Source organism: Cnephaeus nilssonii, assembly GCF_951640355.1.
Source record: "Cnephaeus nilssonii genome assembly, chromosome: 19".
Taxonomy (NCBI): Eukaryota; Metazoa; Chordata; class Mammalia; order Chiroptera; family Vespertilionidae; genus Cnephaeus; species Cnephaeus nilssonii.
In genome coordinates this window covers 4,021,442-4,049,433 of record NC_137090.1, presented here as the reverse complement: position 1 = coordinate 4,049,433, position 27,992 = coordinate 4,021,442, and the positions used below count along the sequence as shown (strand labels likewise).

General features: G+C 55.2%; 2 protein-coding genes across 2 annotated transcripts; one reads left to right on the top strand and one right to left on the bottom strand.

Moving 5' to 3' along the window:
* Positions 1-159: 159 nt before the first annotated feature.
* LOC307115408 (polymeric immunoglobulin receptor-like) lies at positions 160-27,992 on the bottom strand (the record flags this gene model as incomplete). Its single annotated transcript, XM_079798629.1, has 10 exons — positions 160-307; positions 1,938-1,995; positions 3,188-3,517; positions 6,499-6,828; positions 9,648-9,956; positions 13,167-13,569; positions 23,265-23,349; positions 24,227-24,326; positions 25,445-25,792; positions 27,953-27,992. 10 exons carry the CDS (start codon positions 27,990-27,992, stop codon positions 160-162), a joined length of 2,151 nt encoding a protein of 716 aa, XP_079654755.1.
* Positions 12,636-19,189, top strand: LOC307114500 (CMRF35-like molecule 5). The gene is made up of 4 exons (XM_079796998.1): positions 12,636-12,942; positions 14,885-15,214; positions 16,537-16,708; positions 18,662-19,189. Exons 1-4 carry the CDS (start codon positions 12,903-12,905, stop codon positions 18,837-18,839), a joined length of 720 nt encoding a protein of 239 aa, XP_079653124.1. The 5' UTR covers positions 12,636-12,902; the 3' UTR covers positions 18,840-19,189.

Below are 27,992 nucleotides of genomic sequence, written 5' to 3'. Positions count from 1 at the left end.
CTGTCCCTGAGGCAGGGCCCAGGCTGCCTCTAGAGCCACGGTCCCTGCTGTCCACCGTCATTTCACAATAAAACAATCTTTCTTCCATTTGAGTTTCTTACTTGCAGACAGGACATCGATGAACATGGGAGCTACTGGTTACTGGTTACTGGTTACTGGTTACTGGTTCTCAGAGCGGAGCTGACTCTGCCTCTCCCCCGAGACCCGTTGAGGTCGGTTCACCCACAGGACAGCACCGAGCATGCCCAGGAGCAAGGGCACCTTCAGGAAGACCAGGAGCAGGAAGTGGGTGCTGCTGAGCAGGGACCTGCGGGAGGGAGAGAGTGACAGAAGTGAGCTACCGCCCAGGACTCATCTTCCCTGTGCATCAGGTGCCCAGACTGTGGGTTCCAATAACCAGGACCCCAGGCTGACAGTGGCCTCCACTGGCTCCCACACTCTCTCTTCTGATTCCTTACTCTTCTCACCTTGGCTTGTTCTTTGGGAGGAAGTGGCTGGGGTTCTTATAAGAAGAAGAAGAAGAGACTGGGACACAGACACACACACGAGGGGAAACCATGGGAAGACACAAGGAGAAGATGGCCGTCTACAAGTCAAGGACCGAGGCCTCGGGTGGAACCAACCCTGCAACACCTTGACGCAGACTTGTGGCCTCCAGAACTTGAGGAAATAAATGTCTGTTATCTAAGCCGGTGGTGCTTTGTGATGGCAGCCTGAGCTGACGAACACAAGGATTATCTCTTACTCATCCCAATTCACAGGAAGTCGTAAAATAAATCCATCAATTAATTATTTAGCTCTATTTGCTACATTAACTATCTCTCGATTGTAAGTGCCTGGAGGGCAGACAGACAGCTTGATTGCTCTGTTCATCCTCCTATCCCCCTGTGTTCCCTAAATCGGTGTTAGACAGGAGGGGGGTTCAATAGTTCTTTGTTGAATAAATGAGTGAGTTATCCATAATGTGAGCAAAAGCCCTAATCGGCACTTACATCTGGCTTTGATTCTTGCATTTAAAAACTGCTTGCTAGTCTTATTAAAAGCAGTTCGGCCCAGGTCAGTGTGGCTCAATTGGTTGAGTGTCATTCCAAATACCAAAAGGTTGCTGATTTGATTCCCAGCCAGAGCACATATCCAAGTTGCGGGCTCGATCCCCAGAAGGGAGCATGCAGGAGGCAGCCCATCAGTGATTCCCTCTCATCACTGATGTTTCTATCTCTCTCTCCTTCTCCCTTCCTCTCTCTCTAAAGTCAATAAGAACATATTTTAAAAAGTAAGTAAGTAGTTCGGTAGAAAGCAACTCTCAAAACAGAGAGCAAATGGGAGAGGGGCAAAGGCCTCCCTGGGTTGGAAAGACGGGATGTCCCATAGAGACTGTGGGAAGGCCCAGCAGTAGAAGATACAGCAGATCTAAAGGCAAAGTGAAGAGGGCCAAGGAGGATGAAGGGGAGAAACAAAAGAGGCCTCTCTGCTTCCAGAAAGCTCCCGTGACTGTGGAGCTGGGAAACATGAGCCCGGCTCAGTTTCTTCCTCAGAAAATGGAAACATGCATGTCCATCTGCCTGTTGCCCCCTCCCCTCCCCACCGCCCTGAGGTGGTCACCAGCAAGGTCAACACATGAACAGAATAACACACAGGAAAGTCCCCCGTGAACTGCCAGGGGCTCGAGAGACACGAGGGCCTATCAGGATCACTGTTGTTGCCATAACAGTAACTAGGGAAACAGGACTTCCCCAGGCCCTTCCTGTTCTCCCAGAATTTGGACCAAAGGGCCTTGTGGCCCCATGATGCCTGTGCCCACGCATCCTGGCCATGCCCTCTGCCCTGAATGCCTGCTCGTCCATCTCCCACACTCTGAGCTCCGTGGGGGACGCCCCATGTCTGTGTGAGAGAAGTTGGGGACAAGTGGGCCAGAAGGAACAGCAGCAATGACTTACCTGCCATCGGAGTGGTGGCTGGTCACAGTCGGGGAGCCAGTGGTGTCTTCTGGGGTGTCTGTGAATGTGTTGGCAGTGGAGGTGAGGGTGGGGGTGGGGGGTCAGCACTGTAGTTGTTGCTTGTCATACAGAACAGGTTACATTCCACTCTCCTGCTAACCCCCCCACCCCCAAGCCCTGCACGTAGCTCGGAGCCAGGGAGGAATGTGGGCTGCCCTGGCCTGTGGGGCCTGGAAGGGGGCCTCCAGCTGGACCACTCATACCTCCTTGGCTTCTGGGAGACTCAGAGCCTCAGAGGCCGTCGAGTCTGGGCACAGGTCCAAGAGGACATTGAGCAGGCCCTGGAAGGGTGAAGGGGCCCAGGACTGCCTCAGGTCCAGGGCAGCTGGGGGGCAGCTTTGGACAAGTTTTTAAGTTTCTGTGATGTGGTAGCTCCTTCTCAGGATCCTTCTCGAGGTCCCATGAGACAAGGAAGGTGCTGCACTTGGCAGCTATCCAGGCCTCCCGGGTTTCAGGTGTGGTGGGGGCGCTCTGAGTGTGTCCCCTCCCGGCCATAAGTGCGCTGTGAGCTGGTGCTGCTGTCCGAGGATCGGCAGGAGCAGAGCCCCACAGATACACTTGTTCACACCCAATGCTCCTAGGAGCGTCTATTCTAGAAGGTCTTAGGAAGAGCATGTCCCTGAGCCCAGATGCATCAATGGCTCATGATGGGATTTCAGGCGCCCAGAATGCAACTGTTTGGCTGTGGAAGCCTTTCCAGGCCTCGGGAGTGAACCATAGCACCCCACCTGTGCTGGGCCTCCTTCCCCCTGAGACCAGATATGGACAAGGGGTGGGAACAGCAGCTATGAGCCCGGGCCTCAACCTTCAGGAAGAGCAGGGACACAGGGCACCAGAGGGGCCAGGGAAAGCTTGGCAGGAATTGGCTCCCACAGAAGAGGCTTCCTTCCGCCCATGAGCTAAAACTGGGGCCATCACCGTGGTCTCTATGGGCAATAGACTCAGGCAATGAGCTGTGCAGAGGAAATAATGTTCCCAGAAAGGCTTGATCCCATCTTGAGCCCCAAGAGCAGCTAAGAGACACCCTGAGCCTCTCAACCCAAGTGAGCATCCGGGGTTCCCTGAGACCTCAGGACCTACCCCGCTCTGTGGCAGTTCATCTGAGTGAGTTCAGTCACTGGAGAGGGACCTCAGGGACCAGGGCAGAGCAGACCCTAAAAGGACACAGCCACACAGGCACGTACTCTTACCTGGGTCAATGGTCACTTTAACAGGGAACCGAGGATCACGTCCAGTTCTCTCAATCCCACACCAGTAAGTGTCTGTATCTTCTCGCCTGAGCTCCTTCATGGTCACAGTGAACGTGTGGTTTGTCTGATCGTCCCTGATGGACACACGCTCCATCACCCCAAACGCTGATCCATTGGTTTTAACAAGGATCTTGCAGCTTCCTAAATCAGCCCCTCGACACCACCACTTCAGGAAGGTATCCCACCCTGGGGCATAGCGACACTGCACGGTCAAGACACCCCGCTCCAGACCTCTCACTTCTTCTGGACCCGTGATGTCAACCGATGAGCCTGGAAAACACAAATCCATGTACCTGTCACCTTACCCCCACGTCCCCACCCCGAGACAAGGGCCACAGCCTTCTGCACTGTGAGCTTCTCCAACAAGTCCAAGGCCTGGTGAGTGGGACAGAGTCAAGGAAGGAATTCACCTTCCACAACACAGACCTTTGTCCTTCAAAGTGCCACTGGCTCAGAGCCACCTCAAAAATCACCTCACAGCGCCACTGCAGAGCTCAAGGAAACAAAGGCATTGACTCTGAGCAATAATTACCTCCTATAATTCACTCCCTCCCGCTCCCCGTGGCCCGTAAATCTTTGTCCTTTTGCAGCATCTCTGTGTTAAGCTGGTCTCATGGAGGAAGTACCAGTGGACCCATTTCCACAGGAGTGTGCTTGCTCCTGACCTGCGCTGATGGCCTCAGGGGGTCCAGCTGCTGCACCCGCTCCCCTGGCTGTGCAGAGACCGCTCCTAGTGGGTCTAGTGGTTCCATAGCAAGCACCCCGGCTACAGGGCTTTTGACCTTGACCAAAGCAGTGATGCCAACTACGGAGTCCATATCACACTGATCCCATGTTCTCCATTGACTCGCCATCCATTTCAGTTCCAGACTTTCTAGAACAAGTGATCTTATAAGAAAAAAGCATTGAAGCTACAGCCTCGTGTGTCTTTCTTAAACCTACTAGAAAGGATTCAAGCAAGAGCTAAAAAGTGAGAAGAGGAACAAGCTCCTGAGCCCTCATGGGTGCAGACCTAGAGATGGGAGGTTCTCCGGGGTGAGCCAGGAGGACCCAGGGCAACCCCGCCCCGAGGCTGTGGATCCGCTTCCCTGGTTGCTCACCTGGGAGGATGAGAAGCAGCAGAGCTGGGCAGCCCAATGGCCCCGCCTCCCTAGACCCTGTCCTCTCTGAGCACCAGCGCCAGCTCTACCCAAGGACTTAACATTCAGCCCAGAATTAGACTCCTGGTCTCCCTCCCCATGATACGACTCCACGCGTCTCCGTCACTGCACTGACCACACTGGATGACCGTGTGGCCTGTGGTTCTACTGGAGCAGAAACTCAGGCAGCGGATGAGTGGCTGGACCCACGGTCCAGAGCGCCTGCCCACCCTGGCCTCACTGCCCGTCCCTCCCTGGACCTGAGCGCTTTCCTGGAGGCTTCCCAGCTCCAGCTGCAAGCCCCACCAGCTGCAAGGTTTTGGAACAACCCAGACCCCGAGCCCAGTTGTGACAGGGTAGGTCTGGGCTGGAGCCTGGGCATCTGTGCTCCTGAAAGCCCCCGAGAAGAATTCGCCATGATCTGTCCATCTGCGTCCCCAGCGCAGCCCGGCTGAAAGACACTGACCGGGGGTGGGGGGGGGGTGTTGGGGAGGTTTGGGGGGTACTTGTTTTGGCTGGGGTTTCCTGTTTCTTTCCTGCACCTACAGAGACCCCGTGAGGTAGCAGCACCTTAATTTCCACTTAACCAAAAGGTGCCTGGATGCTGAGAGGGCCCTGCATTAGCCCTGACGTGTCCCGTCCCCCGGGACAGACCCTCTGGTTTCCTGTCCAGCCTCGGTCACCCCAGTTCCTGAAACCCCGGCCCCACTCACCTGGGACGATGAGAAGAGCAGGGGTGGGAGCAGCCATATGGTCCTGCCTGCCTGGCTCTCTCCCTGGTCACCGTCAAATGTCAGTGCCCTCGATTTGTCTAAGTCATTATGTTTGTTTCTCTCACCTACTTCCCTTAAATTTTTATCTTCAGTTACTTCCTCCTTTCATTAGGTAGGAGACAGGCAGTGTTATCATTTACGAGTACATGGCTGCTGTGTCTCCAATGATTTGGAGGAAGCAAAGCGTCCAGCCCTGGCCAGGGTTCCATCTCGAGTGTGTGTGTGTGAGGAGCTGAGAAGGTGGCTGCTGGCAAAGAGGGCAGCGCTCGGAGCTAGGTAGTGACCCACTCAGGCTGGGTGTGCCCTTGGGGAGGACGCAGCACTCAGGGCCTTGGGGACGTTATGAGGAAGAAGTGGTCTTTGGCTTCAGCCTCATTTTGTCCTGGATGCTGTCCCCCACACCCTTGCATGTGTCACTGGTTGTGGGCCCTGGAAGGGTGAAGGGGCCCAGGACTGCCTCAGGTCCAGGGCAGCTGGGGGGCAGCTTTGGACAAGTTTTCAAGTTTCTGTGATGGGTAGCTCCTTCTCAGGATCCTTCTCGAGATCCCGTGAGACAAGGAACGTGCTGCACTTGGCAGCTATCCAGGCCTCCCGGGTTCCAGGTGTGGTGGGGGCGCTCTGAGTGTGTCCCCTCCCGGCCTTAAGTGCGCTGTGAGCTGGTGCTGGCTGTCCGAGGATTGGCAGGAGCAGAACCCCACAGATACACTTGTTCACACCCGGATGCTCCCAGGAGTGTCTATTCTAGAAGGTCTTAGGAAGAGCATGTCCCTGAGCCCAGATGCATCAATGGCTCATGATGGGATTTCAGGCGCCCAGAATGCAACTGTTTGGCTGTGGAAGCCTTTCCAGGCCTCGGAAGTGAACCACAGCACCCCACCTGTGCTGGGCCTCCTTCCCCCTGAGACCAGATATGGACAAGGGGTGGGAACAGCAGCTATGAGCCCGGGCCCCAACCTTCAGGAAGAGCAGGGACACAGGGCACCAGAGGTGCCAGGGAAGCCTTGGCAGGAATTGGCTCCCACAGAAGAGGCTTCCTTCCGCCCATGAGCTAAAACTGGGGCCATCACCGTGGTCTCTACGGGCAATAGTCTCAGGCAATGAGCTGTGCAGAGGAAATAATGTTCCCAGAAAGGCTTGATCCCATCTTGAGCCCCAAGAGCATCTAAGAGACACCCTGAGCCTCTCAACCCAAGTGAGCAGCCGGGGTTCCCTGAGACCTCAGGACCTACCCCGCTCTGTGGCAGTTCATCTGAGTGAGTTCAGTCACTGGAGAGGGACCTCAGGGACCAGGGCAGAGCAGACCCTAAAAGGACACAGCCACACAGGCACGTACTCTTACCTGGGTCAATGGTCACTTTAACAGGGACCCCAGGGTCAGATCCAGTTCTCTCAATCCCACACCAGTAAGTGTCTGTATCTTCTCGCCTGAGCTCCTTCATGGTCACAGTGAACATGTGGTTTGTCTGATCGTCCCTGATGGACACACGCTCCTTCACCCCAAACGCTGATCCATTGGTTTTAACAAGGATCTTGCAGCTTCGCAAATCAGCCCCTCGACACCACCACTTCAGGTAGGTCTCCCACGCTGGGGCATAGCGACACTGCACGGTCAAGACGCCCCGCTCCAGACCTCTCACTTCTTCTGGACCCGTGATGTCAACTGATGAGCCTGGAAAACACAAATCCATGTACCTGTCACCTTACCCCCACGTCCCCACCCCGAGACCAGGGCCACAGCCGCCTCACTGTGAGCAGCTCCAACAAGTCCAAGGCCTGATGAGTGGGACTGAGTCAAGGAAGGAATTCACCTGCCACAACACAGACCTTTGTCCTTCAAAGTGCCACTGGCTCAGAGCCACCTCAAAATCACCTCACAGCGCCACTGCAGAGCTCAAGGAAACAAAGGCATTGACTCTGAGCAATAATTACCTCCTATAATTCACTCCCTCCCGCTCCCCGTGGCCCGTAAATCTTTGTCCTTTTGCAGCATCTCTGTGTTAAGCTGGTCTCATGGAGGAAGTACCAGGGGACCCATTTCCACACGAGTGTGCTTGCTCCTGACCTGCGCTGATGGCCTCAGGAGGTCCAGCTGCTGCACCCGCTCCCCTGGCTGGGCAGAGGCTGCTCCTAGTGGGTCTAGTGGTTCCATAGCAAGCACCCCGGCTGCAGGGCCTTTGACCTTGACCAAAGCAGTGACGCCAACTATGGAATCCATATCACACTGATCCCATGTTCTCCATTGACTCGCCATCCATTTCAGTTCCAGACTTTCTAGAACAAGTGATCTTATAAGATCAAGCATTGAAGCTACAGCCTCGTGTGTCTTTCTTAAACCTACTAGAAAGGATTCAAGCAAGAGCTAAAAAGTGAGAAGAGGAACAAGCTCCTGAGCCCTCATGAGGCTGTGGATCTGCTTCACCGGTTGCTCACCTGGGAGGATGAGAAGCAGCAGAGCTGGGCAGCCCAATGGCCCCGCCTCCCTAGACCCTGTCCTCTCTGAGCACCAGCGCCAGCTCTACCCAAGGACTTAACATTCAGCCCAGAATTAGACTCCTGGTCTCCCTCCCATGGTACGACTCCACGCGTCTCCGTCACTGCACTGGCCACACTGGACGACTGTCTGGCCTTTGGTTCCACCGGAGCAGAAACTCGGGCAGGTGGATGAGTGGCTGGACCCACCGTCCAGAGCGCCTGACCACCCTGGCCTCACTGCCCATCCCTCCCTGGACCTGAGTGCTTTCCTGGAGGCTTCCCAGCTCCAGCTGCAAGCCCCACCAGCTGCCAGGCTTTGGAACAACCCAGACCCCGAGCCCAGTTGTGACGGGGTAGGTCTGGGCTGGAGCCTGAGCATCATGTGTTCCTGAAAGCCCCCCCCTCGAGAAGGATTCACCACGATCCGTCCGTCCATCTGCGTCTGCAGCGCAGCCCAGCTGAGAAACACTGGCCAGAGGGGGTACTTGTGTTTACTGGGGTTTCTGTTTCTTTCCTGCACCTACAGAGACCCTGTGAGGTAGCAGCACCTTGGTTTCCATTTAACCAAAAGGTGCCTGGATGCTGAAAGGGCCCTGCATTAGCCCTGACGTGTCCCTTCCCCCGGACAGACTCTGGTTTCCTGTCCAGCCTCGGTCACCCCAGTTCCTGAAACCCCGGCCCCACTCACCTGGGACGATGAGGAGGAGCAGGGTTGGGAGCACCCACATGGTCCTGCCTGCTGGCTCTCTCCCTGGTCACCGTCAAATGCCAGTGCCCTCCGGGGACTTGCGCGGAGCCCAGACACTCACTGCCCTCGATTTGTCTAAGTCATTATGTTTGTTTCTCTCACCTACTTCCCTTAAATTTTTATCTTCAGTTACTTCCTCATTTCATTAGGTAGGAGACAAGCAGTGTTGTCATTTACGCGTACATGGCTGCTGTGTCCCCAATGATTTGGGGGAAGCAAAGCGTCCAGCCCTGGCCAGGGTTCCACTCTAGAGTGTGTGTGTGAGGAGCTGAGAAGGTGGCTGCCGGCAAAGCTGCAGGGCAAGCAGCGGGCCTGGGAAGAGCTCAGAGCTCGGGGCCAGGGAGTGATCCACTCAGGCTGGGTGTGCCCTTGGGGAGGACGCAGCACTCAGGTCCTTGGGGACGTTATGAGGAAGAAGTGGTCTTTGGCTTCAGCCTCATTTTGTCCTGGATGCTGTCCCCCACACCCTTGCATGTGTCACTGGCTGTGGGCCCTGGAAGGGTGAAGGGGCCCAGGACTGCCTCAGGTCCAGGGCAGCTGGGGGGCAGCTTTGGACAAGTTTTTAGGTTTCTGTCATGGGTAGCTCCTTCTCAGGATCCTTCTCGAGGTCCCATGAGACAAGGAAGGTGCTGCACTTGGCAGCTATCCAGGCCTCCCGGGTTCCAGGTGTGGTGGGGGTGCTCTGAGTGTGTTCCCTCCCGGCCATAAGTGCGCTGTGAGCTGGTGCTGCTGTCCGAGGATCAGCAGGAGCAGAGCCCAACAGATACACTTATTCACACCCGGATGCTCCTAGGAGAGTCTATTCTAGAAGGTCTTAGGAAGAGAGCGTCTCTGAGCACAGATGCATCAATGGTACATGATGGGATTTCAGGAGGAGCAGGGACACCTGGGCACAGAGGTGCCAGGGAAACCTTGGCAGGAATGGAATCTCCGGGATTCATGGTAGAAGGTTCCTTCAGCCCATGAGGTAAAATTGGGGCCATCACAGTGTTCTCTATAGGCAACAGACTCAGGCGATGAGCTGTGCAGAGAAAAAATGTGCCCAGAAAGGCTTGATCCCATATGGGGAGGTCCTGGGAGCCCCAAGAGCGTCTAAGAGAAACCCTGAGCCTCTCAACCCAAGTGAGCAGCCGGGGTTCCCTGAGACCTCAGGACCAACCCCCTCTGTGGCAGTTCATCTGAGTGAGTTCAGTCACTGGAGAGGGACCTCAGGGACCAGGACAGAGCAGGCCCTGAAGAGACACAGCCACACAGGCACGTACTCTTACCTGGGTCAATGGTCACTTTAACAGGGATCCCAGGGTCAGCTCCAGTTCTCTCAATCCCACACCAGTAAGTGTCTGTATCTTCTCGCCTGAGCTCCTTCATGGTCACAGTGAACGTGTGGTTTGTCTGATAGTCCCTCATGGACACACGCTCCTTCACCCCAAACGCTGATTCATTGGTTTGAACAAGGATCTTGCAGCTTACAAAATCAGCCCCTCGACACCACCCTGGGGCATAGCGACACTGCACGGTCAAGACGCCCCGCTCCAGACCTCTCACTTCATCTGGACCCGTGATGTCATCTGATGAGCCTGGAAAACACAAATCCATGTACCTGTCACCTTATCCCCATGTCCCCACCCTGAGACCAGGGCCACAGCCGCCTGCACTGTGAGCAGCTCCAACAAGTCCAAGGCCTGATGAGTGGGACAGAGTCAAGGAAGGAATTCACCTGCCACAACACAGACCTTTGTCCTTCAAAGTGCCACTGGCTCAGAACCACCTCAAAATCACCTCACAGCGCCACTGCAGAGCTCAAGGAAACAAAGGCATTGACTCTGAGCAATAATTACCTCCTATAATTCACTCCCTCCCGCTCCCCGTGGCCCGTAAATCTTTGTCCTTTTGCAGCATCTCTGGGTTAAGCTGGTCTCATGGAGGAAGCACCAGCGGACCCATTTCCACACGAGTGTGCTTGCTCCTGACCTGCGCTGATGGCCTCAGGAGGTCCAGCTGCTGCACCCGCTCCCCTGGCTGGGCAGAGGCTGCTCCTAGTGGGTCTAGTGGTTCCATAGCAAGCACCCCGGCTGCAGGGCCTTTGACCTTGACCAAAGCAGTAACGCCAACTACGGAGTCCATATCACACTGATCCCATGTTCTCTGTTGACTTGCCATAGACTTCAGTTTCAGACTTTCTAGAACAAGTGATCTTATAAGATAAAAGCATTGAAGCTACAGCCTCGTGTATCTTTCTTAAACCTACTAGAAAGGATTCAAGGAAGAGTTAAAAGGTGAGAAAAGGGACAAGCTCCTGAGCCCTCATGAGGCTGTGGATCTGCTTCCCCGGTTGCTCACCTGGGAGGATGAGAAGCAGCAGAGCTGGGCAGCCCAATGGCCCCGCCTCCCTAGACCCTGTCCTCTCTGAGCACCAGCGCCAGCTCTACCCAAGGACTTAACATTCAGCCCAGAATTAGACTCCTGGTCTCCCTCCCCGTGATACGACTCCATGCGTCTCGGTCATTGCACTGGCCACACTGGATGACCGTGTGGCCTTTGGTTCCACCGGAGCAGAAACTCGGGCAGCGGATGAGTGGCTGGACCCACCGTCCAGAGCGCCTGCCCACCCTGGCCTCGCTGCCCGTCCCTCCCTGGACCTGAGCGCTTTCCTGGAGGCTTCCCAGCTCCAGCTGCAAGCCCCACCAGCTGCCAGGCTTTGGAACAACCCAGACCCCGAGCCCCGCCATGATGGGGTGGGTCTGGGCTGGAGCCCGAGTATCTGTGCTCCTGAAAGCCCCCGAGAAGGATTCACCACGATCCGTCCATCTGCGTCCCCAGCGCAGCCCGGCTGAGAGACACTGGCCAGAGGGAGGGTGTGGGGGGGTACTTGTGTTTGCTGGGGTTTCTGTTTCTTTCCTGCACCTACAGAGACCCTGTAGGTGGCAGCACCTTGGTTTCCATTTAACCAAAAGGTGCCTGGATGCTGAAAGGGCCCTGCATTAGCCTTGACCTGTCCTGTCCCCCGGGACAGACCCTCTGGTTTCCTGCCTAGCCTCGGTCACCCCAGTTCCTGAAACCCCAGCCCCACTCACCTGGGACGATGAAGAGGAGCAGGGGTGGGAGCACCCACATGGTCCTGCCTGCCGGCTCTCTCCCTGGTCGCCGTCAAATGCCAGTGCCCTCCGGGACTTGAGCGGAGCCCAGGCACTCACTGCCCTCGATTTGTCTAAGTCATTGTGTTTGTTTCTCTCACCTGCTTCCCTTACATTTCTGTCTTCCCTTACTTCCTCCTTTCCTGAGGTAGGAGGAGACAGGCAGTGTCATCATTTACGAGTACATGGCTGCTGTGTCTCAATGATTTGGGGGAAGCAAAGCATCCAGGCCTGGCCAGGGTTCCATGTAGAGTGTGTGTGTGTGAGGAGCTGAGAAGGTGGCTGCCGGCAAAGCTGCAGGGCGAGCAGCGGCCCAGGAAGATGCAGCGCTCAGGGCCTTGGGGACATTATGAGGAAGAAGTGGTCTTTGGCTTCAGCCTCATTTTGTCCTGGATGCTGTCCCCCACACCCTTGCATGTGTCACTGGCTGTGGGCTCTCGGCATTGCCAGTGACAGCCGAGAACCGATCCAGGAGATGGGGTGGCAGGAGGGTGTGTTTGTGAAGGTCCTGTGCTCAGAGGTGATGTTACACAGTCAGGAAGGGACACTCCCTGAGACAAGATTCTAGGACAGACTCCAGGAGATTGTAGGGGGCGAGGAGCAGGAGAGGGAAAGGACAGGTGAGAGAGAAGGAGGGGGGGGGGCTTCTGGAGGAGGAGGGGAGAGGCTCATCAGCATAAGCCGTGTCCACACAGTGAGTTTGCCAAGAGCCCACAGCCAGCGGAATCTCAAAGATGTAGGGGGAAAGGCATGGAAGACAGAAAGCCACTTCTCCTTCCTTATGTCCCCAAGGCGGTCTCTGCTTGAGAGTGACTCAGGACCTGGGAGGAAGCTGTCCTGGGGGGAGAGAGGGGGGGATGGAGCAGAAAGGGGGTGAGGGGGCCCGGCTCAGGGAGGGGCAATGGCCCAGGGCAGGAAGGGGGTCTGAGGTGGCCTGTGGTGGTGCTGCCTGGAGTGGGGCTAGGATGGGGCTATCCCTTCGGCCAGGCTGGGAATCAGCCCTGAGCGCTGCACCCAGCTCGAGTCGGTCACTCCCTCGCCCCGAGCTCTTCCCCGGCCGCTGCTCGCCCTGCAGCTTTGCCGGCAGCCACCTTCTCAGCTCCTCACACACACACACTCGAGATGGAACCCTGGCCAGGCCGGGACGCTTTGCTTCCCCCAAACCATTGGAGACACAGCAGCCATGTACGCTTAAATGATGACACTGCCTGTCTCCTACCTAATGAAAGGAGGAAGTGACGGAAGACAGAAATTTAAGGGAAGTCGATGAGAGAAACAAAATGTTATGATTTAGACAAATCGAGGGCAGTGTGCGCCTGGGCTCCGCTCAAGTCCCCGGAGGGCACTGGCATTTGACGGCGACCAGGGAGAGAGCCGGCAGGCAGGACCATGTGGGTGCTCCCAACCCTGCTCCTCCTCATCGTCCCAGGTGAGTGAGGCCGGGGTTTCAGGATCTGGGGTGACCGAGGCTGGGCAGGAAACCAGAGGGTCTGTCCCGGGGGACAGGACACGTCAGGGCTAATGCAGGGCCCTCTCAGCATCCAGGCACCTTTTGGTTAAATGGAAACCAAGGTGCTGCTACCTCACAGGGTCTCTGTAGGTGCAGGAAAGAAACAGAAAGCCCAGCGAACACAAGTACCCCCCCTCCCCCACCGGTGTCTCTCAGCCGGGCTGCGCTGGGGACGCAGATGGACAGATCGTGGCGAATCCTTCTGGGGGCTTTCAGGAGCACAGACGCTCGGGCTCCAGCCCAGACCCACCCCGTCACGCGGGGCTCGGGGTCTGGGTTGTTCCAAAGCCTGGCAGCTGGTGGGGCTTGCAGCTGGAGCTGGGAAGCCTCCAGGAAAGCGCTCAGGTCCAGGGAGGGACGGGCAGCGAGGCCAGGGTGGGCAGGAGCTCTGGACGGTGGGTCCAGCCACTCATCCGCTGCCCGAGTTTCTGCTCCGGTGGAACCAAAGGCCACACTGTCATCCACTGTGGTCAGTGCAGTGACGGAGACAAGGACAAAGTTGTCCAGCGGCATCGGGAGGGCTGTGTTGGCCTCAGAATCTGGGAACTTTAGGAGAGATGATACATGAGCTGAGCCTGGAGCGGTGGGTGTAAGTTTTTATTCCTTCAGGCCGAGGGATGAGAACCTTCGGTGGGAGGGAACAGCTGTGCCAAGGCCTGGAGACACAAAGAGCATGGTTTTCAAGGTAAAAAGGAAAAAAGTGTGTGTGAGAGTGTGTGTGTGTGTGTGTGTGCGTGCTGTGAGTGTGTGCGTGTGTGTGAGAGTGTGTGTGTGCTGTGCGTGAGTGTGTGTGTGTGTGTGTGCTGTGAGTGTGTGCGTGTGTGTGAGTGTGTGTGTGTGAATGTGTGTGAGTGTGTGTGTGTGAGAGTGTGTGTGTGAGTGTGTGCTGTGTGTGAGTGTGTGCTGTGAGTGTGTGCGTGTGTGTGAGTGTGTGCTATGTGTGCTGTGAGTGTGTGAGTGTGTGAGTGTGTGTGAGTGTGTGCTGTGTGTGCTGTGAGTGTGTGAGTGTGTGAGTGTGTGCTGTGTGTGCTGTGAGTGTGTGCGTGTGTGAGTATGTGTGTGTGTGAGTGTGTGAGTGTGTGTAAGTGTGTGCTGTCTGTGCTGTGAGTGTGTGCGTGTGTGAGTGTGTGTGTGCGTGTGTGAGTGTGTGCTGTGAGTGTGTGAGTGTGTGTGTGAGTGTGTGCTGTGTGTGCATGAGTGTGTGCTTAGTTCCTGTAACTCTATCCCCTGTGCAGAGTCAGAGGGTGAGGGCTTTAGGTGTAGGGGACGGAGGAGGCCCAGATGTAACCTCATCGCTCTAGGACTCAGAAATAAACCTGTGGCCCGAGCCGGTGTGGCTCAGTGGATAGAGCGTTGGCCTGCGGACCAAAGGGTCCCGGGTTTGATTCCGGTCAAGGGCAGGTACCTCGGTTGCGGGCTCCTCCCTGGCCCAGGCCCTGGTCGGGGCGCATGCAGGAGGCAGCCTGCCGATCTTTCTCTCACATCGATGTTTCTCTCTGTCTTTCCTTCCCTCTTCCACTCTCTAAAAACCAATGGAAAGATATCCTCGGGTGAGGATTAAAGACAAGGAGGAGAAATAAACCTGCGGCCTGTGGGCTGATGGGGAAGGAGGAGTGCAGGATGGGAGAAGCCCCGAAACGGGGCAGGGGGAGTGGGCAGAGGCCCTGTATTGGGCATTCAGATCCCAAAGGGGACCTTCGCCCGAGAGGTGACAGCAAAAGGAACCTTGCCGGGGACTAAGGAACAAGCAGGAGGTGGGGATGCGAGGACCTGGAGGCTGCTGGTGGCCCGGGGCGGGGCCGGAAGCCCGCCAGCCCTGGGGCTGCAGGCAGGAGGTGCGAGCTGGGCTTCCGTTTTGTAGGCTGCTTCTCCATGACTGGTCCGTGGTCAGTGAGCGGCCCCAGAGGGGGTTCGGCGACCATTCAGTGTCACTATGACCCAGGCTGGGAAAGCTACTCTAAGTGGTGGTGCCGCGGAGAGGCCTGGGGTTCCTGCGACACCCTCCTTAAAACCACCGGGTCCGATTGGATGGTGAGGAGTGGCCGCATGTCCATCCAGGACAATCACTGGAGGCACATGTTCACCGTGACCATCGAGGAGCTCCGGGCAAGCGACCAGGACGTCTACTGGTGCGGGATCGAGAAGTCAGGAACCGACATGGGGCACCAAGTGCGCGTGTATGTTGGTCCAGGTAAGACCTGCCCCTCCTGTCCTCGGAGCCTGGGACTGACCATGGAGCAGGCAGAACGCTCCCTCTGTCTGCACTGACAGGTGGGGAGGAGGCTGGAGACCTCATGTGTGTTTGCACCCGTGTGTCCATGTGGGCACATACGTGTATGCACGTGCTAAGGGGGGTACGCCAAGAGTCTGGGGAGACGGAAAGAAAGAGCAAGCCTCAGCATGTCTGCGCGCCTCCATCTAGTGTCACCAGGGGGCAGAGAAGGGCCCACTGGACTTGGGCAGGCTTGTCCAGGGAGGGGGTTCCTCTTTTCCAGGCCTTTCGGGCTTTGCTCTACCCTCAGGGCAGCCCCAGCCCGACCGACCGGGGCCTTGTGGGCTGTGCAGGGAGAAGCGGGGTGTTGGAAAGCCCTTATCCGATTGTCTCAGCCACTGGACAAGTGGCCCTCTCCCTGCCCCCCCCCTCCTCTCCCTCCTCTGGCTCCATAAGAGCAAAGGAGCCCTGGCCAGTGTGGTTCAGTTGGTTGAGCGTCGTCCCATGCACCATAAGGTCACTGGTTCAATTCCTGGTCAGGACACATACCTAGGTTTCAGGTTTTTTGTTTGTTTGTTTGTTTGTTTGTTTTTTAATATATTTTTATTGATTTCAGAGAGAAAGGGAGAGGGACAGAGAGAGAAACATCAATGATGACAGAGAATCATTGATTGGCTGCCTCCTGCACACCCCTTACTGGGGATCAAGCCCACAACACGGGCACATGCCCTTGACCTGAATTGAACCCGGGACCCTTCAGTCTGCAGGCTAATGCTCTATTCACTGAGCCAATCCAGCTAGGGCAGGTTTCAGGTTTGATCCTTGGTGGGAGACTATGTGGGAGGCAGACAATTGATATCTCTCTCTCTCTTTTCTTTTTCTCTCTCTTCCCCTCTCTCTAAAATCAATTTTTAAAAACATATTAAGAGCAAAGGAGGGGGCGAGGGACTCTGAACTCATTAGTGGCAGAAGGGAGGGTTCACCATGGGGCAGGGGCTCCCACAGGCCTCCCCTGGCTGCCTCTGAGCCTTGACGGGGCCTCTGGGCTCAGCCGCACCTGCCCCGGAAGTACCTGAGCTTCCCTGGCGTCAGTGACCCGGAAGGAGAGTCAGGTGGTAGCCCCGCCCCCAGGTCCGCTTCCTGAGCCCTCGGTCTCATCTCCACTTTGGGAATCTGGGAAACCACCCTCTCTTTGTTCCCACTAAATATACGCGCAGACAGCAAACTCGACTGTACCTGTGTCACCAACACAGCTAGACCTGTGTCAACAAACATGGCTGAACTTATGTTAACACATGCAGCTCTACCTGTGACAACACACCTGGCTGAACTTGAGACAACAGATATGACTGAACTGACGTCACCATACCCGGCTGTATCTGTGACAGCAACCGCATCGGTCAGTCTGGCTGCCTCGCCTCCAATCGCCCAGAGCAGCAACAGCAGCATAGCTCTCACCAGATCCCTCACCAGGTGAGCAGAGCCGGGCCCCTGCAGACCTTCCCCGCTGCCCCCGTGACCGCTCCCCTAGGGACGCTCTGTCAGGGACCCCCACGGCGCCACTCTGATGTGCCCCGTGCAGGGGAGAAACAGCAGAGCCTGCACTGCACCTCCAGGGCAACCTTTGACCTCTGCATGCTTAAAGAGCCCCCCACTCCCCACATGGAACCTAAACAAAGCCCTCAGCGGGGCTACAGGCTCTGGCTCCCTCTCGTTCCCCACCCCCCAGGAAGCAAAAGGAAGTGTAGTGGGGTTCAGCCTCAAGTGGGCTAGAAGGAAGGTACGCTGTATTAGTGTCTTGTGGCTGCTGTAACAAATGACTGCTAACTCAGTGGCTTAAAACAACAAGACCGTGGTTGTCCTATAGTTCTGGAGGTCAGAGGTCTGAAGTGAGGCTCATTGCGCTGACATCAAGGTGCTGACAGGGCTGAGTTCCTCTGGAGAGCCCAGGGAAGGATCATTCCCCTGACTTTTCCAGCTTTTAGGGACCACCCACATTCCTTGGCTTGTGGCCCCATCGCTCACCTGTAAAGAGCCTGGTGATTACTTGGGATCCACCCAGATAACCCAGGATAATCTCCCCACCTCTCAGTCAGCTAATTAGTGATTTAAGTCCATCTGCAGCCTGAATGCCCCTTTGCCATGTAGCATAACGCATTCAGAGGTTCTGGGGGTTAGGGCGTCTTTGGGGATCATTATTCTGCCACAGTCACGGGTAGATACATGCTTCATTGCTCCAGCCCTTCTCTCCCCAAATGCTGGGGCGATGAGAGGAAGGGGTGGGAAGCTGAGGGCATCAACCTGAAGTCCACGCCCTTGAGGGGCTCCCAAAGGGCAATCAATGAGTTCTTCCATCAAAGGGCAAACACCCCCCAGCTCCCATCTATCCCATCACAGCCTGGTGGGCTCCCTGAAATCCAGGGTCAGGCTCCCTTCTCGCCCGGGGTCCAGCCTCTCAGGATCGCCCTCCATCCGCTCACTGTCCTGCTCCAGCCCATCCCCTTCCTTCCTCGAGGGTCCTATTCCTGGGGGCCGGAGCCCGCTGGACAATTTGTTCAGTGCTGAGTCTGAATGGGGCGAGGCTCTGGGGGGACCTGCTTCAGGACCCGGCTTTGTCCTGTTTGGAGAGCGGCTGTTCTGTCGAGTGGAGGGTGCAGAAGGCAGGGCTTTTATCAAGGCTGGAGAAGCACAGGAGGAAACGGTGGGGGAGCGATGGGTGCCGCAGGGAGCAGGACTTGTGAAGAGAGCGCAGTGGATATTTTTAGGATGTGTGACACCCTCCCTCCCTCCAGGAAACCGTCAGTGACATCAGCATGACTCACCCTGCTCAGGGCAGGCTGAGGGACAGGGGATGAGGCGTAGGGCGAGGGGATCCGATTCTTATACCCAGAGGTTCTGAACCCAGGGCCCAATCGTCTAACTGGGCCAGTGTCCACCAAGAGAGATACATGATCAAGTGCACCTCACCTGTGCCCTTAGGGGGGGGGGGGTCAGAGCCGCGAGAGCACCCTCCCAGGAGCGCCCCACAGAGAAAGCCCTGCTTACGGGATAGGGGGACCTTCCTCTGCTTCAAAGCCCAGACCTTCAAAGATGGGCAGGATGTACCAAGGGAGGTGGGGGTGGAGAGAAGAGTAGAATAAAGCTTGGCTGGACTGTGGATGAGCTGCAATGAATTGTGGGAGATGAGCCAAAAGGCAGGAGGGAAACAGACTAAGGGTGCTGGACCCCAGCCTGAGCCAGCAGGGCGGCCCCTGCAGCTTAGCCCTTGGGCAGCAGGACTGAGCCCCTCAGAGGGGCCTTCCTGGCCAGGACAGAGGCCGGGGCTTGCCTGTCACCCCAGTCTGAGCTGTGGGAGGTGGGGGTGCTTGAGGGGGACGGGGGCTGCCCCAGAAGAGTCTCACCCCTGTGGCCACGGTCCCTGCACAGGTTCCTGCTCTGCAACCTGCACGTGGTGCTCCTGACCGTCATCAAGGTGCCCCTGCTTGGGGGCCTGCTGTGCACCCTGATGTGGCGGAGCAGGAGCCAGGGGACCCCAAGGGGAAATAAGTCCGTCTTCGCAGGAGACCGCAGTCCCCACGCCATCAAGACCCTCGCCTGGGACTAGCAGAACCCCCTGCCGTCTTATCAGGGGGTGGGCAGTGGCTGCAGTTCCAGGAGAGAGGAGGGTCCTGCTGCCCCGAGGACCCCCTCATCCTGGCCTCGGGAATAGTCGGCTGCCCGTCTCGGCACAGCTCCGGACCCTAGTCTCCACCGAAGGAGCAGAGACAGGAAAAGCGGGGTGCTCCCTCACACCCTGGGTCCTCGGAGCACCTGCAGTCATACCTGTGTGGATGCCTCATTTCCTTGTGACTCTACTGTGGCTCTGCCCAAGGTCATGGACCACGACACTGTCTGGGGCTCCGGCCAATAATGGAAGCAAGAGTCCAGAACAACCGATAGGTACAAAACCTGAATTAAACCCAAAAGCTCAGAGTGTGTCTGTAAGGGCATAGACCCCAGCACCACCACCGCCACCACCACCACCACCGCCACCACTGCTACCACCACCACCACCGCCGCCGCCACCGCCACCACCGCTACCACCACCGCCGCCACCACCACCACCACCACCACCACCGCCACCACCGCTACCACCACCGCCGCCACCACCACAGGAGGTGTCAGAGGGCTGCTGACCGCACCTCCTGTTGCATTGGAACCTTCTGGAGAATCACCTGAGCACAGACGATGAAAGATAGGGCTGGACCATCGCCCAGCTCCCACCAACGTGTCTCCTGTGTGTTTCCCATCACACGGATGGATTTCCTGGGCTCTTTGGATTATATGGGTTGCTGCACTGTTTCCATACATTCGAGAGGGCGTGAAGGGGCCCTGAATCAAGCACCAGGGTCAGGTGTGTCGCACAGGATGTGCCTGTGAGCTGGGAGAGGGGAGAGGGGAGGAGCCTGGCAGATATCTTTCTGTCCCTCAGAGAGGTTGCAACCAGGACCCTCTTGTGTAGATGCAAACTGTAACTGGAGGCTAGGAGTGAATAAAGGAAGCATGGGGACGTTTGTTTGTTTGTTTGTTTGTTTGTTTGTTTGTTTGTTTTTGTTAATCCCGAGGATATTTTTCCTTTGATTTTTTTAGAGAGAGTGGAAGGGAGGGGGAGACACACAGAGAGAAACATGGATGTGAGAGAGACATATGGATTGGTTGCCTCCCGCATGTGTCCCATCAGGGCTGGGGCTGGAGCCTGCAACCGAGGTATTTGCCCTTGACTGGAATCGAACCCAGGACCCGTCAGTCTGCAGGCCAACGCTCTATCCACTGAGCAAAACTTGCTAGAGCCATGGGGACTTTTTAAGATAAATTTTAAAATGTTATTTTCTATATTTTTAAAAGTAATTATTAAGGTGTATTTATATCTCAAAAATTACAAAGCCTTCTCACGCTAAGTTTATGGTTTAATAAGTTCTTTTAAGGGTAAACACCTAGGTTATTGTCATCTCAGCCAAGATACTAATAGAGGTGGTGGAGAGATGACTAGTTTGGTCAAAAGCATATCTTTTTTGTTAAAATTTGGGGGGATGGGGGAGAGTTTCAGAAAAAGAAAGTATCTAAACAGGTTCCTTAGAAAGAGGATGATGGGAAAAGCATAGAGAAATGCTGCTGTGTGTCCTGGTTGAAGCAGCCACCACCCACACACTTCAGGGGAGGGGACAGCAACCCAACTTGTAGGAGGAGGAGGTTTAAGGAGTTTTCATCCATTTTTTTACAATATATTTTTATTTATTTCAGAGAGAAAGGGAGAGGGAGAGAGAGATAGAAACATCAATGATGAGAGAAAGTCATTGATTGGCTGCCTCCTGCATGCCCCCAACCAGGGATCAAACCTACAACCTGGGCATGTGCCCTGACCAGGAAATCAAATCTCGACCTCCTGGGTCATAGGTCGACGCTCAACTACTGGGCTATGCTGGTCAGGCTCATCCATGTTTTAAAACTGCCTCCGTGCAAGTCTTAACCCAGCATCTTCATGTCACATGTGAGAACAAGAAGACCTGAAGGGTGAAGCCCCTACTCCCCAGGGGGCAGAGTTGGACCTGGCCTGAGCCAGCCCAAGGCGGGCCTGCACGTGGTCCCCGCTGGTCCATCTGTGCATGGAGAAAGGTCAGTTCCCAAGCCTGCTGAGGGCCCCATATGGTCCCAGGCATAAGTGCTGGGCAGACACAACAATGCTCCACAATTTCTCCACTTCACTCAGAGGTTACATCCTGCACCCACGACTTGCAGGGACTCGCAAGCCTGTTCCATTTTGATCACAATATTTTTAATGGAGCTTGATGCCAGACAGGAGGAATTTCACTTCGGGCTTCTCATTTAAAAGTTTAAATGTCTGAAAACCATGAATTTCCGATGCCACGTGCTCCCGACAGCCATCCGGGTGCTTAAAAGCTCTCAGGGGCTCCCTGGGGCCTCCAGGACTCCATTAAAGCATACCCACTAGAAAAGAAGAAATAAAAGTGTCTTTCTTGCACATGGCGTGATTGTCTCTGAAGAAGATCCCAAGCAATCTACCAAAAGACTGCTAGAACTGATTGATGAGTTTACAAGGTCACAGGGACAAGATTGAGACACACACAAATTATCTACACTAATAAAAGATAAATATGCAAATTGACTGTAACTCTGCAGTGCCCACCAGCCAATCAGGTGTGATCATGCAAATTAACCCAACGAAGCTGGAAGGTTAATTTGCATACACAGGCACAGAGTGGCTGGGCAGGACACCTGCTATGAGGGGGAGGGGAGGGGGAGGAGGGAGCTACAGGAGCAGTGCTCCGGCCGGTGCAGAGAAGACTGAAGGCTCTGGCTGGAGTGAACACTGAAGGCTCCAGCAGCTGGAGCAAAGACTCTGGCCAGAGTGAAGACGGAAGGCGGCGGTCAGAGCAAAGGCCTGGGTCCCGGGTGCCAGAGGAAAACCGGTGCTGACAGCCAGGGGAAGGAAGGCCTATTGCATGAATCTTTGTGCAACAGGCCTCTAGTATTTCTATATTTCTATATACTACCAACAAAGCATGTAGAAACCGAAATGAAAAACACAGTACTATTGACAATTGCTCCCCTCAAAAGAAGAAGTACCCTACCCAGGTATAAATCGACCAGAACATGAACAGCACTTTATGCTAAAAATTTACAAAATGCTGATGGTGGAAGTCAAAGAACATTTAAATAAATTGAGAGCTGCACCATGTTTGTGGATGAGAACACTCAACATCATAAAGATACCCATTTCACAATATTAATCTACTAGAGGCCCAGTGCATGAATTCGTGCATGGGTGGGGTCCGGCCAGCCCACCCTGATCGGGATTGATTGGGCCTGGCCAGCCGGGGCAAGGGGCCTCAGACTGTTGGAGGGCCAGCCCCGCCCCCTGGTGAAACTCCTGGTTGAACTCCCGATCAAGAGTACAATTTGCATATTAGCCTTTTATTATATAGGATAACTTTAACACAATTCCTACAAAAGCCACAGCAAGGTTTTTTTGGTAGCTAAAGACAAGCTTACTTTAAAATGTATGCAGAAAGGCAAAGGAACTAGAATAACTAAGACAATTTTGGAAAAGAATAAAGAGGGAGGAATTCTCTGCCTGTACTCTCTACTCTTGCTAAGGAGTCACTTCACCTGATGTTGGCTTACTGTTGTGGCCACGGTAATCAAGAAATGTGACATGAGAGGAGGGACAGACACACAGATCCCTGGGAGAAAATACAGAATCCAAAACACCTGGCTCTTAACTGTAGGGTCTTCAAATGCTCTGTCCTTGGTTCTGAACTTTTCCCTTGAAGATTTCACCTCTCCATCCGACTTCTCTCCAGCATCAGTGCTCTGCTAACCCACATCTCTGGCTTCCTGTTAGGTTTCTCTGCTTGGTCACACAGAGAAATCTAAGCTATGCATCACTCAAGCCTGTGCCTGCCTTTCCTGTGTCTGTAAACGACACCCCATTCTTGTGGTAGTCTAGGTTTAAGACCCCAAGAAGAGGGGACAATGGAGCACGGAGAGCTCAAGGACCGAAGTTGTGAGGGGCGTGTCTTCCAGGAGCCTCCTGTCCACAGGGAGGAGGTGGTTATTGCCCTGGGGGACACTGAGCTAAGCTTTTGTGCCACAGAGAAGAATAAAGAGCCAGGCTTCTGAGCATGCAACTTCCAGAGAATACGTGAGGATCTGGGACGAAGAGAGGAGGACCCAACACAGGGGCCCGGAGATTCATCTTTCTCCCCCTTGAGGACCAGAGCGGGTGTCCTCTGAGATCCAGGACCCTCCTGGAGGCACAGGAACAATACCCTCCAAAGGCTTAGGTCCATGCAGAGTCCAGGCACTGCTGCCTCCCTGCCCTGGAGTGCAGAGCCCGCAGGTCTCTCTGGTCCAGTCGGAAGGTCTGTATTCCCGGACAGGGCTTTCCCGGAGCTGGTGGACGGCACGGTGGAGTCTCCTGGTCAGGCCGACACTGTCCGCCTCCGGAGCCCTTCTGACACCTGCTCACCCAGAGGAGAGCAGCGAGCACGCCCAGGAACAGGGGCAGCTTCAGGAAGATCAGGAACAGGAAGTGGACAGTGCTGAGCGGAACCCTGTGAGGGACACGGTGATGGGAAATGAAATGCCCCTCAGGGGGAGGCCCCGGGACCCTTTTGTCCCTGCTTCTCCCTGTGCCCTGGCTCTGAAGCCCAAATCACTCAGAATCCAATTTAGAAGGGACCCACTCCAGGGCCCCTCTCTAGGGCCCCTGCCATCTCTCCCCCCTTGATCCAGAGCTGCCCTGGGGACTCTCCCAAGGGGTCGATGGAGAAAAGAGAGAAGAGGACGATGGAGAAAAGGAGAAGAAGACGATGGAGAAAAGGAGAAGAGGAACCAGGCTGCGCCCGATTTCTGAGCGTGCTCCCCGCTTTCTCTCTCTCAGTCCCTTTGCCTCTCAGCTTCCCCTTTATCAATGACGTATTGAAGCTCACACTTTAAGCCCTTGTCCCTTCCTTCAGGGGCAGGCAGCAGCATCCCAGCCCTTCTTTAATATCTTTGGGAGGCTAATGGGCCCAAACTCCAGCCTGGAGCCAGCCCGTCTCCCCACAAACCCACAAGCAGCTCGTGGGAGGAGCAGGATCTCCAGTAGAGAAATTGGAGCGAGCCCAGGTTAGGGACCAAAACCAGGACTCCGAGTCCAGCACAGAGTGGGGAAGGAGGAGGGGAAAGGTGGGGCTGGGAGAAGGGACTGCACTGCCACCTGAACCAGCCTCCTCCTGTGTCCCCGAAACTGCCCCGCGGGGTCAGTATGCACAGAACCAGTGGCATTTTCCACTCAGAATCCCCATGTGAAAATCAGGACCTGAGTTGGAGGGAAACCCCACAGACAGTGAGGGGGAAAAAAACATAGTGTGTTTTCAGCCCCCACCACAGGGTCCCATAAGGCTGCTGACCCTCCTCCTCCATGGCCTCCGGGGCTTGGGCCCTTACCCTGGGCAGTGGTTGGTGCTGAAATTCTGCCCAGCGGTCACCGCCGGGAACGTGGCAGGTGTGGCTGGATGTGTGGTTCGTCTTGTGGTCGTACGAGGTGCTGGAGGTAAAATCACACATCAGGCATCGCTGTCTCCCCAGCCATGTACCACACAGCTGTTTGAATCTGGGGGTGCGGTGGGGGTGGAGTGGGGGTTCAAGAGATAGCCTGAAGCCAAACCCAGGCCACATCCTGGGTGGAGCCCCTCAGATCCAGCCAAGAGTCACCTCTAGTAAGTGCCAGGTTGTTCCTTTCATCCCAAGTCGGATTCTACCTGGGGTGAGGGCAGGGGTCCCTCGGGGGTTCCCCAGCCTGATGAGAGCCTCGGAGGGAGGATTCTGGATGAAGATGGCTCAGAGCCTCATAGAGACTGTGGGAGGGGCTCAGAGCGCCATTTATATGGAAACTAAAGCCACTTTAACCTAAAGCTGGGTGGGGATAGGTGTCACCCAGTTTCTCCCAAGGACTTCGGGTGTTCAGACTATTGGCATAATTTACAGCCCCACCTCCACTCCATCCTAGCCGCTTGATGTCCCCTAAAAAGCAGTCATCTGGGGCTCAGCCCTTCACAGAGCACCCAATACAGGCTCAGGTTTACCCAACCACAGCCTTTGAGGTCATTGCTGTTGGGGACTTGCTGATGGATGTGGCACCATCCCTGCCCTTACAGAGAGGCAGAGACACCTAAACAGATTAATTGACTCACATTAATGGAAAGTGTGGACACTGGGGTGGGACCCCACCAGGTACAGCTGGTGCACCGAGGAGGGAGCGTACCTCATCCACCTTCCAGGCCAGCAGAAAGGAGAAACAGTGGCAGGTGGAGGAGGCCGCAGGATTACCATCTGACATGCACATGTGATAGGCCGAGGCGAAGAGCAGTGATGAGGAAGAGGCTGAGGATAGGGGAGGGTGTGGATACTGGATGGAGAAAGGCTACGGGTGAGCAAAGAGGGGATTTGGCCCACGGGGATGGGAGGCAATGAGCCATGGGGTGAGAAGCCAGCCACAGGATTATTGCTCTTGAACTGGAGGAGAAAACTTTACCCTCAACCTCAAAGAGAAAGAGGGAAGAATGGATTAGGCTGCGCGGAAGTTTGCAGGTGAGGAGGAAAGAGATCGAGAGAGTGAGTCTGATATCCCATGAGGTCTACGGTTGGAGCAAGGGGAGCTCTTACCTGGGGAAACAGACACCTGAACCTGGAACGAGGGGTCACGTGACCACTCGTCCAGGATCCACACTGTCTGAATTTTACACCAGTAGGATCCGGCGTCGGCCGCGTGGAGGCTCTTCATGGTCACTGTGAGGGTGAGGTCATCAGCGTCGTCTCTGATGGACACACGGCCCTTTCTCTCTTCTCTCTCTGTTCCGTGGGTCTCCACAATCTTGTCACAGTCGGTGTCATACTGTCCTCGGCACCAGTATTTATTATACCCCTTGTAACCCTCCTCATACTGACACCGTATGGTCAGGGAGTCCCCCGTGGTGCCGGTCACAGATCTGGGGCCCACCAGGGACAAGCAGCCTGAAAAACACAAACCACATCCCAGGACTCCATCCCGATGGCCCCAGTAACAGCAGCAGCAGCCCGAAAGCCCCAGGGGGAAGGTGCCAGGGAGGTGTGGACGGTCCTGGGCTCAGGAATGGCGACCTGGGAGGACACCTGAGCTTAGACCAAAGCCAGAGGGTCTGGGGACGGCAGTCAACAGGAGGAGAAACCTGTTCTCTGGATGCCCAGAGACATGGAGTAACCACATGGGACGCTGTCCCTTGGGGACAGGCAGAGTCGCACCACAGCTGGAGGTGGGAGCAGAGAGAGCTGGCTGTCCTGCCCTGTGCATAGCCTACAGCCTCTGCTGGGGGGCAGGGGGAGGGGGGAGATTTGGTCATTACCCAAACTTCCCTTTGGAGTGAGGCCTCTGCAAGCTGGGCTTCCTGCAACTCGGACCTGCCTTTAAGAGTCCACGTCTGTTTACTCCGCTCTCCGTGTGTCCTCGAGGGAGGAAAACTAAGTCTCTGGCTCCCCGGGACTCTCTAGGGAGGATCAACACACTCTGTCTGTCACAGCCCTGGTCGCTGAGAAGGGGCGGGTCCCCAGGGGGCCCTATTAGGCTTCCTGACACAGGTTTGGGGCGTGAGCTGGTCACCCAAAATCAGGGTCCCCAGGGCCTGGAAAGACAGGAGCGGGGATGAGAAAGGAGACTGGACATGTAAGTCTGTCCAAGTGACTTGGAAGTTTTCATTTGAGCCCCAGCTGCAAAGGGCCCTGGAGGGAAAGGTGAGCCTGTGGGGCTGCGGAGGTCAGCCAGCTGCGCGCGAAGGGGTGGGACGTGCTTTCCGTCATCCATTTCACTGCACCCAGGCTAGGGCACTTGGGTAATTTTATCTCATTGAAGCAAGTAGATTAAAACAAGCAGTGACAAAGCTGATAACCAGCTCTCTGCAGGGATGGTAGGGAGGGAAAGAAGGCCTGATTTGAAGCATTTGCCCATTTCCCTGGTGTAAATACTCTCACTATGACTGATTTCAAGCTAACCACATGCTGTCACTGAATGTGAAGTTGGGAAAACACGTTCATCATCGACTCTCATGAGCCCGTGCAAGCTGGCTCCAGCCAACACTGCTCTGCGTGCCCATCCTGTCCACGATGGTGATTCACAAAATGTCTATCCATGATCATCATTGTCTATCATCTTTTCAGACATTTCGAGCACCTCCCAGGTGTACGGAAATACATCTCTTTGAAATGTTGTTCTACGTCTAAGACTTGGATTATGAGGGCCTCAGGACACCTCAAAGGTCAGCCAGTCCACTCATTCATTCCACTTATTAGGAAACTACACAAGGTCAGTGTCACCCAGCTGGTTTCTTCTTTGAAATCTCTGCCTTCCCACCCAGTTTCTGAAAGAGTCTGTCATTGTGTTGGGCAGGTTCTATGCTTCGTAAGGAAACCCAACCATAAAATTATTCTACAAACATGAAAACTACCCTCTCATTTTTATCCTAAACTTACTTCCCACAGAGGGGGGGAAATGTGCCCTCAGGCATTTGCAATGTCTTTTCTAAGAGTTGCTCTTCTGAAAGTCCAGCCTGAGATGGACAATTTCATTTACTTGCTTACATCACACCTTGACTCTGAAAGAAAATTTAAGGTAAATGCTGAAAATGGCATTTTAGACCCCTCATTAAGCCTTTCTAGCAAATCTTTCCAACTCCTTTCAACTGGACTCCGACAAAACAGAACCACTGCCAATTTCTGAACCTTCCACGATCTCTCTAGCGCCACATTTGACGTAACCTAGTCCCCTTTCCACTCATCCTTTAAGACCAACGTCCTGTGAGGCCTTGGCAAAGACTAGTGTCCTTCCAACAGGAGAGTTAGGGGTCTCTTCTATAACGAGTTCCACGTTGTTTTGGAACTACTTGACTTCCTCATTCAACCATGCGCCCCTGAGTGCAGAAAGTGTTCTTAATTACAGTCCTGGCACTCAGTTGGTACTCAATAAGTATATGTAGGGTCTGTGGATGAATGTTTAAATGCATAGCAGAATATTCAGGTGAATGGATGGATGTGTCCTTCCCATTTCTGCTTTTGCTTTGCTTCTGGCTTGAACCCAGGGCACACCTTCTACCTCCTGTCCTGCCTCCTGTAATAGCAGGCTCCCCAACCCCCAGCCCCGCTCACCTGGGAGGCAGAGAAGAAGCAGAGCTGGAGGCAGCCACAT

Bases quoted from the DNA above. Each gene is read 5' to 3' on its own strand.
- LOC307114500 (XM_079796998.1), top strand. From the start codon at position 12,903: ATGTGGGTGCTCCCAACCCTGCTCCTCCTCATCGTCCCAG. The intron at 15,215-16,536 runs GTAAGACCTGCC...TAACACATGCAG, and splicing joins GCGCGTGTATGTTGGTCCAG to CTCTACCTGTGACAACACAC. The intron at 16,709-18,661 runs GTGAGCAGAGCC...GTCCCTGCACAG, and splicing joins CTCACCAGATCCCTCACCAG to GTTCCTGCTCTGCAACCTGC.